This window comes from Ustilaginoidea virens, chromosome 1 (genome assembly GCF_000687475.1).
Source record: "Ustilaginoidea virens chromosome 1, complete sequence".
Classification (NCBI taxonomy): domain Eukaryota; kingdom Fungi; phylum Ascomycota; class Sordariomycetes; order Hypocreales; family Clavicipitaceae; genus Ustilaginoidea; species Ustilaginoidea virens.
The window spans coordinates 1,413,806-1,427,543 of NC_057316.1; the positions used below are offsets into that span (position 1 = coordinate 1,413,806).

The window sequence follows — 13,738 nt, forward strand, 5'->3', positions numbered from 1 at the left end:
CGGCCTGCCCTTTTAAGGTCGTTAAACTTAATATTATATCTAGAGGCGATATAACTATTAGAATATTAAATCTATTAAAGAGCCAATTAGGATTAAAACCAATTATTAATAATATCCAGTTATTTAATACTAATTGATATACCGTAAGGTATTTTAGCTAATTATATTAGTTAAAAGAGATTATAATATATAAGATAGCTTAGACCTTTTAGTTTATCTATTCTATACCGCTATCGGTCTAAAGGTAATATATAATCGAGAGGAGTTATTCGGTCCTAACTAAATTATAAAGTATAATCTAAAATTATCCTACTTAATTAGATTTTTAATCGCTAATAATTTCTTTAGGGAACCTATAGAAATACTACTAGCACTATTAGAACCATTTAGTATAATTTTCTACTTTTATAGAGTATATTGCCTTAAGCTAGATATACTTCGATAGGCAATTAGTAATAACTATAAGGAATCGCAGGTCGGATGTATTATATATAGGCAGATCTATTATAAAATCGATAGAAATCTGCGATTAAAATCGGTCTAAAATAGGTAATAGCTATAATAGACCCTAGCGTAATTATCGGCTCTTATATGCCCTACGGTATTAGCAATTTTAGATATATCTTACTACCGCTAAAGATATATTATCGAAGTAGTAATTTCGATATAATAGCTAGAATATAATATTCTTCTTTAGATAGCCTATAGTAGGTAATTTATAGTATTACTATATAACTATAGTAATTAGGGGTTTAAAAGAAGGGAGCTATATCTACCCCTAATAGAAAAGCACGCTATAAGCATTTAGGGTATAATTTATAATTTATTCCCTTATTAAAGCCTTAGTTAGAAAATATCTTTTGCCTTTTATTACTACTACCTAGTATACTTTATATATTTTATCTTCAGCTATAGCTTAATCCTAAAGCGCCTAAAGGTAAGAGTTAGCGAAAATATATAAGCTATTAGGTAAGCTAAATCCTAAAGGTATAGTTATAAGAATTAGTTTAGTAGTTAAATCTAGGTAGAGTATTAAAATCGATAGCGGTTTTAAGATCTAGCTAATCCTTAGTATTACGCTATTAGCTTCTTATTCCTATCGAGATAAAGCATTAGGGCATTAAGCCTACGACCTTAGCTTATACTAAAGATAGAAATTAAAAAATATTAGTATTTCGGCCTATCTAGCCTATTATTCTAATATCTTATAGGGTTAAGTAAAGTACTTTAGATTCTTATAGTCTATAAGAATAATAAATAGGGAGGCCACTAATCGGAATTTAGCTAACTATACCTTAAGATAAGAGATAATAGTAAGAAGCTCTTTATTATAAATTATATAATTCTATTTGGTATCTATTAGGCATATAGAATAGTATATAATAGGGTAAAAGATTTTATCCTCCTTAATTTAAAAGAGGTAGCTACTAAAAGTGGTACTAAAGCTATCTACTTTAAGAATTATCTCTTTATTAGGGTCCTATTAAGCGAGAACTAGGTATAAAATAAAGTAATACTTAAGCGCTTAAAATGCCTCCTCTTCTTTATCTAACTATTAAAAGGGAATGCCCTTTTTTATTAACTTAATTAAAGGTTCGGCGAATTAAGAGAAGTTAAAAATAAAATTATAATAAAAATTTATAAAGCTAAAGAAGCTTTAGACCCCCTTTAGTTTTATAGGGGCTTTTTAGTTTTAGATAGCCTTAATCTTTTCGGGGTTTAAATAGATCTCTTTTCCTACTATTATAATATAACCTAGATATTAGACCTTTATTATAGTAAAATTATACTTGTCTAAATCTAAATTAAAATTAGCATCTTAAAGTCATTAGAATATATCCTTAATACATCCTATATAATCCTCTTTTAATCCTAAGGTATAAATAAAGATATTATTAAGGTATACAATTGCAAAATCCCTAAATATATTTCTTAAGGCCCTATTAATATATTATTAGAATATTATAGGGGCTCTAGTAAGGCTAAAAGATATAATAAGCTACTTAAAGAGGCCAAATCGCATACGAAATATAGTAAGGTATTTATCGCCTTCTGCAATATAGATTTTATAGAATACTATATATATATCGATTTTAGTAAACTATTTTACTTAGGATAATAATCGTAAGGTCTTTTTAATTAGTAAAAGGGGGTATTAGTCTTAAGCTATAACTTTATTTAGGGCTTAGTAATTAATATAAAAATACTACCCTTTATTCCCCTTTTTAGCTAAAAGGACTAAAGCTACTATTAATAAAGAGCTCGCCTAAATCTATCTCTTATCTATAAGGTTAATTACCTATCTCTAAACCTTAAGAAGCTAGTCTTATAATATATTATATAATAGGCCCTAAGGTAAGTTTAGTATATTTCTATTTAGGGCTTTCTTAAGCCGAATATAATAGTCTAATATACTTTAGTATAAAGGAAGGCTAAAGGCCTTTTCTTTATTAAATAGATCGCTAAATTTCTATAATTCTAGGGGTAATACCTATAGCTTCTATAGGGATAATATAAGGTCTTAATATAGTAGAAGCATAATATAGAGAATATATATTATCTTTTATAGGCTTATAGTAATAAAAGAGGTTAATTAGTCTTTAGAATGCTTTACCTATTAGAGTATACTATAGAAGACCGAATTAAGAATATTAATTATAATAAGGCTAGACTATTATACTATTAATTCTTAGATAATAAGATTACCTACCGCTCTAATCTATATTTAATATTATTTCGCTTATAATATAATATTATAGTATTCTATCTAAGGGAGACCTAAGATAATATTATAGGTAAAGCCTAGGATTATATAAAGTATAACTATAGAAGGCTAGCTATTAATATTAATATCTATACGAATAATATATATAATAAAGGAAGTCGCTTCCTTATATTCCCCTAAATAGCTTTAAATCTCTACTGCTATTCCGATTTTCCTATATTATAGTAGGCGGATAGATTAGAGACCTAACTATTATACTATTTTTTCGCTTATAGCGCTATAGTAATTATAACCTAAGTCGATTAAGGTATTAATAAAAGTATAAGATTTATATAATATTAGTATTAAAAAAGGGTGCCTATCTATATATTCTATAATCTCTTTTATCTCTTTTATATAAAGTCCTTTTCGTAATTAATTAAGGTTCTAAGTATATACTTTAAGCCCTTTCGCGAGATTAAACTTAAAGGCTAATCTTTTCCCTAAGAATTATTACTATTATCCTTTTTAGCAGCCTAAGAGTCTATTATAGCTACTTTAACTATTTTTAGTCTATAAGCCTTTTATAAACGATATTTCTATATATAGTAGGTAGAAGCACTATAACGAAAGTATAGATCCTTCTCCTATTACTTATTAAAGACCTTTTATAAAACCCATTCGGCTATATATTACTTACTTTTTAAAGCAAACTAGTTAATACCTATTATCTATATATTACCCTTTGCATCTTAATTATTATTTTATCGGTCGTAAGGAGGACTAAAGTAGCACCTAATTATTATACTAATCTTAAGGTTAATAGCAATCTAATAATAGTAGTTAACTACTAGGTAGTAATTATTATAGGAGATCCTAAGTCTAATAATCTTATCGGCTATCCTAGCATTTAATATAGAGTAAAAGTATTCGAGTTTTACTTCTTTAGGCTAATTAATTCCTCCTATAAATACTAGCTTTTCTTTAAATTAGACGAAAAAGGTAGCAAAAGGTTCTTTAAGGCCTTAGCATAAAGAGTACTTAAATTTAATAATTATATAGTCTTATTAATGCAAATCCTTAAAGAGATATTAGAAGTATTTAAAGAATTTTATTATATTATAATTATAGGCCTTACTATTCTCAAAAAAGGCTGCAATTTATAATTAAACTATAGAAGATAAATTCTAGAAGATAAATATCTATTATATCTTTTCGTCCCTAATAAAGTCCTTATCGACCTTAAGCTTATATTGCATAAAGGTTCGCTAGGCTATAAATATTATCTTTTTGCTATTAAAAGGGTCCCCCATCGGGATCGGCTTATATTTAGGTTAGGTATAAGCTGCATTAAGAGTAGTAGGGGGGATAGGTCCGCCCTATTATATCACCGGGACTAGTTAGTATTCCGGTTAGGATTTATTTGCCTACTCTACAAGATATGCCTATAAAGAGTTTATCTACGATTAAATCTATTATATTCCCTTAGAAAGTTACTGCATTTAGGTATATATATTATATTGGGGGCGCTACTACCCTATACCGTCTGCCCCTATTTTATTAGGCGTATTTATTTCGATATCGTGTAACGCTTATATTATTGGTTCTATAATATAGAGTTATAATAGTAAGGCTGAGAGAGTCTATTTAAATATGAAGGACTAGCCCTAGGGCGGCTGCGAATAGGCGTTAATAATATATATTAAATAGACTAAAGAGGAAGGAAAAGGATCTAAGTAGGAACCTTCTATTTAGTCTATTTATATCCCGATTATAATACGTATCGGAGTCCTAGTATAGTCCCGTGACTCCGTCTATTGCCCTTCTTAGGCTAGACGCGGGCGCAGCCCGAGTCCTAGCCATATTGTGGCGCGGGCGTAGCCCGAGCCTGTGATATTTCTATAACTTTTTTTAGGTTAGTAGTTATAATAAGGTTTAAGTTTAAAGTAGGGTCGGTTCAATTAATATATTTAATACTATCAACTAGGCTAATAATAGCATTCTATATATTTTTTAGTATAGCTACTGGGATATAGTCTACGATCTTTTAGTAATACTATTTAAGTAATTTAGTTTCTTTTTAGATTCCTATATTATTTTATACGGTATTGCCGCTAATTCGTCTATAATTATTGTTAGCGATAGTAATATAGTGGTTATGGTTACTTGACTTAAGTCTACCCTTATTTCCTCTGTCTATATCTATAATTTCTGCCGCCTCGACCGGGCCTTCCTCCTAGTGCTGATGCGCTATCAGCGGATAGGGTAAGATAAGGTAAGGAATTAATCTAGTAACTTTTTGAATATTTTAGGGGTATATTCGCGCCAGTACTAAGATGCACTATTATTATACCGGGCCTTTTTTTTTACTATTTTCAAATACAATTATCTTATAAGTATTAAAGCTTTTGCTAAAAAACATTTGTATACACTCACTATATAAGTTATGCAAGTAGATTCTAGGTGAGTTGCCAGAACTGTAGTCAAAACCTACCTCTACCTCGGTAGCTAAGCTAACATGTCCCGCCAAACTGGTTTCTGGTGACATCTCGTTATCTCTGAGGTAGCATTAAGGAAATCTTAACAGGCTGACTTGGCTCTGGAATACAGGTTGCCAACGGGAAATTCATTAGCGATGGGCCCCAACCACCTCGCCCGCCGAGCAAAGCACGGGTCACCCGAGGTGGGGTCCCCAGCTGGCCCAGAGCAACGGGCAATAGGTTTCTAAGAGTAAATTTCGAACAAACAAACCATCATCCTCCTGCATGGCAATATCGTCCGAACTGACAGCCGATTGCCGTACTTATCTAGAGCATACGGAGCAAACAAGGCGAAGAAAATTTTCAGTGGTACTATACCGCAAATATCAAGCCTCGCTAGAATTTCCCAAGATGACAGAGGCACTGAACGAGCAACTTCTAGGACCTGACCTGGCCTCAGATGTGACAGCAGTTGCATACCTGGAGTACCTCGCTGGACAGCCAGTGGATTCTCTCCGCAACTTCGAGCCTCAGAATTTATCGCATGCCTTATATTTACTATTGCGATCCGTGCAATCTCTATCTAAAAAGTCTTATGAATTCATCGTCGATTCGGCAACCGACCACACGTCATTGGAACAATTGCTGCCAATATTGAGGACGAGGTCGAACGATTTAATGCATTTAGTGCCGCGCATTGACCAAGAGGCAGAGCGTTTCTCTAATGGCTTTAGCAAAGTCAGCGATAATATCATCAACAAGCGGAAACAGGCATTGCGTCAGCTACACAACTCAGGGCGGCTCGTGGATTTGATGGGGCTTCCAGCACTGTTGAAGTCAGCCATCAAGTCCAATGCCGCCGCCAATTATTCATCTGCACTGGATATATACGCACATGCCCATCGACTGGCATCCCTATATCCGACATCATCACTTGTCATATCCGTGACAAACGAAGCAACCACTGCACTTAAACAGATGGCTGAAGATCTAATGGCTTCATTAAAGACAACAAATTTAAAACTTGCATCGGGCCTACGTACAGTAGGCTGGCTCAAGCGTATCATCCCGGTTCTTGTCTCCGAGACTTCTATGGAACAAGCGCTACCCGCAATTTTCCTCGTGTGCCGCCTTAACGCACTTATTTTAACACTAGATGCCCTGCATCCTCTTAAAGAGTTGGCAGATAAAGAAGGCGTGCGTCATACAACTTATGTGTCCCAAATGTGGTCTGGTGGTCAACATACAGAGAGATATCTGAAGCGCTTTATTGAGGTATTTCGTGAGCATAGTTTCAGCTTGGTCTCAGTATCTAAAAGTGTGGATGCGAGCTTTGCAAATTCAAGCGGTCTAAAAGACAATGTTCTCTACCCTTTCCCCCCTATATTAGCCTGCTTTCCACTGCATATGGTAGGGCTCCTACTAGATACCCTGCAATTGTATCTACCTAATATTAAGGACAAGACCTCTCGGGAGAGTATCTTCACCCAATTACTTTACTGTGCAGGAAGCCTAGGAAGACTCGGCGTTGATTTTGGAATGCTTCTATCTGTAATCGGAATGAACGAATGGATAGGCATAGTGAAACGACACCGACTCCTCGCTGGTCGGCTCGAATCTGTAATTGGTGATTACCGTGGCAATCAATCTTTTTAAGGGTGCTTTTTAGTGATGAGTGAGTCTTGGCTTTTGTAGATAAAGTGAAATAACTTAAGCAAGAAATAAAAAATTTCAGTGCATAAAGTTCTTATAGGGATGCAGGCGGAGGAAGTAGTGCAGCTGACGACCGAGCGTGCAAGCGTTTTCAGGAAATTTTTTTTTATCACCAACGTGATCTTCAGCCTTTTTGAAATAGTGGCTCCTTATTAACCAACATATTGCGCTTCTTTATTTGATCGCCCAGTCTACTACATTTTGTGCTTCAAATTGGTCAATAAACGATAAACGTCAATGGGTTTTTTTTTTTTCAAACTTGAGACAGCATTTCCAAAATTTTCTTCAGGTAATGGCATGCTATTCTTGCTAGTAAAATTTTCAATCCGGGGCTACTAAGTAGTCTTCAAAAAAAAAAAGTAAATTTAGCGCACACTGAGGGCTGTTTTTTCCACTGAAAGAGACAAAAGCCCTGCAATATCAAATGCAAAATACAGACGAATAAAAAGCCTAATAATAATGTATTTTATTAAATCGCCTGAATATTGACTTCATACAAATAAAACAACTTGAATGGATAATGATGTGTTTAATTAAATCGCCTGAATCTTTTCAATTGCTAAATGAGGATAGGAAAGAATCGTTACTCTGAAATTCATCAATCAACTTACTACCCACCCAAGAATTTTCACTTCACGTTAAAGATTTAGTCCGATCTGCTCGGGAGGGGGTGGAGCGGTGGTTGCTCACCAGTGTTTTCGGCGCCCATTGTAGTAATAATATATAATCGTAGCGCTCGTTCGTGAGTATACCCGCCCAGGTCGCGACAGCTTTCTTACGAAGCCTGCCCTCTAGGATATCGTGACAACCTTTTAGTTACTCGAAGATTAAAACGCTATATTTTACAAAATCTCTTAAAATTCTTGAAATGTCTCTTTCAAACGAGGCACTATATAAGGTCAGTTATAAGAACTTTTTATTTTCAACATAAATAATAGTTAATTGATATCCTTGGTATTAAGCTCGCGCGAGAAATTGAAATACAAGCCGTAGCTGCACAGCAACAGATTAGTCTTGCTCGCTCTCAGATATCTGCGAAACAGCGGGAACAACGTTTAGTGCGTTTAACACTAGGGGAGATAGATAGTCTATCCGAGGGAGCAGTTGTCTATGAGGGTGTTGGAAAGATGTGAGTTTTTTTTATTCAGAGCAAGTCAAATTTCGGGAGACTGACTGGACTGGATTTAGGTTTGCGTTATTATCATTGCCAGCTCTGCGGCAGAAGCTTGAGGGCCAGACAAATGAATTGGATTCGGATATAAAAAGGCTGAATCAACGTCTCTTATATTTGGAAACGACCCATAAAAACAGTCGTGACCATATCGAACAGATGTTGCGAACTTGTTAATATACTAGGTCCGATGCCGCCGAATCTGTCGACGTTCTGGGCATGGGGAAAGCGGAGGAGCTAGGCGGATGAATATTAGCCCCCTTCTGTTATTATATTGCAATAGATCTACTATAGTAAATGCCTGCTGCGACAGAAAGCTGGATAAGAGCTCCTGCAATGGATGGCTACGTAGTTCGCTGTGGCATATGTCCTTTCATTAAATAGTAGTATATAATCATCATATGCTGAGTTGTGAGGTAGGGTTGCTTACACATGTCTGTTAGGCATATGTCATATCAGAAAGGTTCAGGTGCTATGGCCTTGGTGCTGGTTAGTTGAAACTCAACAGTTTCTGTTTTTATCGGCTCTTACCCAATCATTATAACTACCTTCTCCTATTATCCAATGCATGCAATTGCTTGATATTCAGAATAATATATAGCGGCGGCTTTCGCCGGTTTTTCATGTAAATATATAAGGACCTTTACCCGCTCCTCGCTTACATGCCCCACTCTATGCGATAAAATAATTGACAGGTCCCACGCTAAATGGTCTTGCTCCGCCCCTACGAGGTGTCTAAGACGACAACCCCCGCTTCTCACTTCTGTCAGAGGCCCTCAACTAATATAGCGTGCTTACATACCTCCTAGGTACTCCGATAGAAATACAGACTCATCCTCTATATTCTAATTTATCATAACTTCGAATTTGATTGCAGAGTCGAGTGCTCGATAGAACTTTGAAATTCGTGCTGTGGTGGTAGACACTAGCTACAAGGTACCCTAAGCTATGAGCTGCTATTCGGACGACGAAGACGTCGATGTGCGCATTCGCCATCACATTTACCCTCCTAGGCCTACTCGACATATTGAGCGCCCTAGAAGCTACTATGGCACGCCTGTTGGTCCTACTTATCTGCTACCGGAACAACATACAACAGTCGTGGCGCGTGCTCGGTCCCGTGATAGATATCGGGATCGTAATATCAGTCCCGCAAGCCCTGCCTTAGCGCCAGCACATCCCGTGATAATCAACAACCGAATCTATAATGATTACTCGTCCGACGACGAAGCGGACTATCGGCGACGCCCTCAAGTCGTTCATTACCGCCGGGATTCTGGTTCCAGGTCCCGGTCTCGATCTCATCTAACTCGAGATGAATGGGAAGCCGAATTGGCGCGCCGTGAGCTTGAAAGACTTCGCCTAGAAAATTCAAAAAGCAATGAAGAACGTCGCATAGCAAAGGAGGCACGAGATAAGGCAGATCTTCATCGCGCTAAACTTGAACTTGATGAAATTAGGCAACGCGAGGCAAGAGCTGAAGATGAGAAACGCATCAAGAGAGAGTTAGAGTTGAAACGGCTTAAGGAGGAGGAGCAGGCAGCTGAGGAAAATAAGCGCCGTGAGAAGGAAGCTGCAGAAGCAGTGGAGCGCTATAAAAAGACAGAGGCTGATCGTCTGGCCAAGGAGGAAATACGCAAGGCCCAGGAGGAGAAAGAATACAAGCGCAGGTTGCAAGAGGATTTGCTTAAGTCTGGGCTAGACGAGAAGGCCATCACAGCAATCCTGGACGAAAAAAAAGTCCCAGAGGCCTCAGAGAGTGGTCAACGCCAAACGTATACACGTATGGCTCGTCGGCATCTTTCTATCGAGACCTTGCGTGTCTTTCAAGTCGACTTTGACATCGATACCGTAAGTTACTCATCGGTCATGTTTCTATCGAGTTTCTTTCCTAACAGTCGGGAAACAGGATCCGGAATACGTACTGATAAAACGTTGGGTTCCTGAATGGGAGCAGGATCAATTCTGGAATCACACGAAGTATGTCCGTGAAAAACGAAGAAGCACGTTATTGATTGAAGAGAAATCAAATCGCCGTCTGGAACCTCAGTTTGAGTGGGTTCGAAAGAAGCATGATCGAAAGAGGAGCAAGTCGCCCGGTGCTCTTATTATGTATTTGGCGGGCGCTAAGCCTGCCTAGTTGTGCCGATGTCTCCCCATTTAAGGTGCTTTTTATGTTATTATGGCAGCCGAAATTTGCTCTTACTTCATTCGCACTTTGTTGAACCCTGAAAGGCCGTATTTATGCAGGGTCGGGTTAGCAAGCACCCTATCTCGTGTATCAAGCACTCAACCTGTGGCAGAAGTGGCTAGCGACAGCGATTACCGGCGGCCCCTGGTGGTTTTTATGATATACTAGGTAGTATTTGTCTGAAAAGTGCTCGCTACGCGAGACCATGACATAGACTACAACAGATAAGTTAATTAAAGCTGATCATGAACTAATTTCCTCTTCTCCATCATTATGCGCCATTTTATTTGGCGTTTTTTCCGGCTGTGAAATCAGCTTCAATTTAATATGTACGGCAATGATTTTAAAAATCGCGATATGCAAGCCTCAAGGGCGGACTATCTTAAATATTGTTTAGGATCAGTGGAGTTTCCGACGGCGGAATCTGGGTACCTCTAGCCGTAGGTTGGGTGCTTAATACACCAGGTCACGTGGTTATTAACTCGACCCATTGTGGTGGTGTATTTACAGTTCGCCCACGCGAGAAGTAGTAAATACAATCCGTCCATCGACATTTAGTATCCCGTAAACAAGGACCATGGATGTATTAAATCAGTATTATCGAGTCAGCGTGTTTACTAATCGGCGCATTCATAGTTAGCTGTATAAAGGAAAATTGAATCTTATTAGAGTTATGAGCTAGTTTCGTTAGTCTCAGCTATATCCATGCGTTAGCCGCATTTATGCTATTAGATCATAACATCTCCTTTTACTAACTCATATGCCTGCGTATCCTATTACGCGGCCCTTGCCTGTATAACCCGCCCTGTGCGATAGTATCAACCCATACTGATAGATACATAGGAGGTACTTGATTAGGCGAAATTTCTTATATATCACACGAAGACTTATTATTGAAGACCCACCTGCTCTATTACATAATCCAAATCGGGTCTATTAGCTAAGGCTCCGTACCTTTGCTGTAAGGTTCATTATGCTATCTGATAAGATAACGGAAAAAAAAGTAATCGACATACTCTGTAGAAGAACGAACTTATTACTATCCAAGCTAAGCTCAAAAGACGTTTCACAACACTGTCACTTAAAGCTTAATTAGCCATCAATATGCCTTCGTCCACTAAAGAAAGCCGCAAGAGAAAGGATTCCGTGGTTGACTCATGCTCCGACAATGACTTCGACGGAAGCATGCTAGAAGGGGTGCTGTCACGGAGTGAGGACGGAAGCAGTGAGTCCGACGACCCTGCATTCGACAGCGACGAGAGTATGGATGACTCTGCGAGCAACGAAGATAAGGATACGACTGGTTTTTACGACAAGCTACCTCTCAGTGCAAAGGCTGGCCCTAAGATGGGCGTAGATTCTCGGCTATCGTATCGTACGGTCACCGATGCCAACGGTGGTGAACGATATGAATATGCTGAAATCGATCCCGTCTACGATAGTGATGATACAGACGCTCAGGGCCAAACTAACACCATCGGGAATATCCCTCTTTCTTTCTATGATTCATATCCCCATATTGGTTATGATATTAACGGCAAGAAGATCATGCGACCAGCGACTGGAGAAGCCCTTGATGCTCTTCTTGATAGCATTGAGCTGCCAAAAGGGTGGACTGGCTTGCTGGACCCAGAGACAGGCAAACCGTTGAACCTTAACCATGAAGAACTGGAATTGCTTCGTCGACTTCAAATGGGGGAGGTCCCTGAAGCAAGTTATGATCCATACCCGGTACGTTCCTGAAGTTTACATGTGAATTTTTTTTTATCTAAATTAATTGTATAGGATATGGTCCCATATTTTACTGGTGCCGAGGAACGAATGCCACTTAGTGCTGCACCTGAGCCAAAGAGGCGATTTGTGCCATCCAAATATGAAGCCAAGAGAGTTGCCCAGCTCGTCCGAGCTATCAAGGAGGGTCGTATCCTACCATACAAGCCCACAGAAGAAATGGACGAAGTACAGCATAAAGAAAAATATTACGACATATGGACCAACGAAGAATATAAGGAACCACATGTTATGAATATACCAGCACCGAAATTGGCACCTCCGGGCTACGATCTGAGTTACAATCCCCCGCCAGAGTTCTTGCCTACAGCAGAGGAAAGGATATCTTGGGAGGAAACCGATCCCGAGGATCGGGAGAAGGAATACCTCCCATTTCAATTTGATTCCTTACGAAAGGTTCCCGGCTACGACCAGTTAGTCAAAGAACGGTTCGAACGTTGCCTGGACCTATATCTAGCCCCCCGGGTTCGAAAAAATAGGCTCAACATTGATCCTAATTCCCTACTACCGCAACTCCCGCGTCCCGAGGAACTGAAGCCTTTTCCGACTTTGTGTCAGACCATCTTCAGAGGCCACGTAGGACGCGTACGATCTGTGGCGTTTAGTCCGGATGGAGAATGGATTGCGTCTGGGGGAGACGACGGGTGTGTGAGAGTGTGGGCAGTCAATGGTCACCAAGGATGGATGGTGAGGCTCAGTGCCGATGAAGCTGTCAATACTATCAGATGGCGACCCAACAAAGAGACATTCGTCCTCGCAGCTGTTACTGGAGAGGACCTGTTCTTCATGGTGCCCCCACTCTGTAATGATGCCGTAGATAAGGCGAGTCGAGCTGTTCTTGATGCTGGATTTGGATGCGCATCAAACTCTACTCATCACGCCTCGGCTGGTGATAGTACAGCCAGGGAAACGTCGGCGAAGTGGTCAAGACCTGGATCTAAGCTTGAGGACTTGGGTGTCCTGCTAAAAGCTACCGTCAAATCTACCATCAAGTCAATGCAATGGCATAGGCGCGGCGATTTTTTCTGTACAGTGTCTCCAACGGGACAGCGAAGTTCCGTCATCATTCATACGCTCTCTCGGCACTTGAGCCAAATACCCTTTCGCCGACTTCATGGCCTGGCACAATCAGCTCATTTTCATCCGTCTCGACCGCTTTTCTTCGTCACCACACAGCGAATGATACGGTGCTACGACCTGCAAAGACAAGAACTCGTGAAAGTCCTCCAACCAGGGGCGCGATGGATATCATCCTTCGATATTCACTCTGGCGGAGATAATCTTATTGTGGGATCTTATGACCGCCGCTTGCTGTGGCATGATTTAGATCTCTCCGACAGACCATACAAGACCATGAGGTTCCACTCCGAGGCTATTCGGGCCGTCAAGTATCATAGAGGACTCCCGCTTTTCGCTGACGCCAGCGACGACGGCTCCTTGCAGATATTTCACGGTAAGGTGGTTAATGACCTGATGGAAAACGCCACTATTGTACCAGTGAAAATGTTGAGGGGACACTCTGTCATTAACAGGCTAGGTGTTATGGATGTCGACTGGCATCCTCGACACCCATGGTGCGTAAGTGCTGGAGCTGATGGAACTTGTAGGCTATGGACTTAAGGGTAGCTACACATGTTGGCTGGGGCTTTGATCCAAAGGGCGTTTTTTCAATCACTTATGGGTTTTGG

At 39.2% G+C, this 13,738-nt stretch overlaps 4 protein-coding genes across 4 annotated transcripts; all 4 read left to right on the plus strand.

The window, feature by feature from the left end:
- Positions 1-5,595: 5,595 nt before the first annotated feature.
- UV8b_00165 (uncharacterized protein) lies at positions 5,596-6,840 on the plus strand (the record flags this gene model as incomplete). Its single annotated transcript, XM_043137663.1, has 1 exon — positions 5,596-6,840. The coding sequence occupies one exon, from the start codon at positions 5,596-5,598 to the stop codon at positions 6,838-6,840; it is 1,245 nt and encodes a 414-aa protein (XP_042993597.1).
- A 925-nt stretch (positions 6,841-7,765) lies between these two features.
- Positions 7,766-8,245, plus strand: UV8b_00166 (uncharacterized protein; the record flags this gene model as incomplete). The annotated part of the gene is made up of 3 exons (XM_043137664.1): positions 7,766-7,795; positions 7,860-8,026; positions 8,086-8,245. 3 exons carry the CDS (start codon positions 7,766-7,768, stop codon positions 8,243-8,245), a joined length of 357 nt encoding a protein of 118 aa, XP_042993598.1.
- A 771-nt stretch (positions 8,246-9,016) lies between these two features.
- On the plus strand, positions 9,017-10,208 carry UV8b_00167 (uncharacterized protein; the record flags this gene model as incomplete). Its single annotated transcript, XM_043137665.1, has 2 exons — positions 9,017-9,919; positions 9,978-10,208. 2 exons carry the CDS (start codon positions 9,017-9,019, stop codon positions 10,206-10,208), a joined length of 1,134 nt encoding a protein of 377 aa, XP_042993599.1.
- Positions 10,209-11,363: 1,155 nt separating this feature from the next.
- On the plus strand, positions 11,364-13,670 carry UV8b_00168 (uncharacterized protein; the record flags this gene model as incomplete). The annotated part of the gene is made up of 2 exons (XM_043137666.1): positions 11,364-11,990; positions 12,045-13,670. 2 exons carry the CDS (start codon positions 11,364-11,366, stop codon positions 13,668-13,670), a joined length of 2,253 nt encoding a protein of 750 aa, XP_042993600.1.
- Between the last annotated feature and the right edge of the window lie 68 nt (positions 13,671-13,738).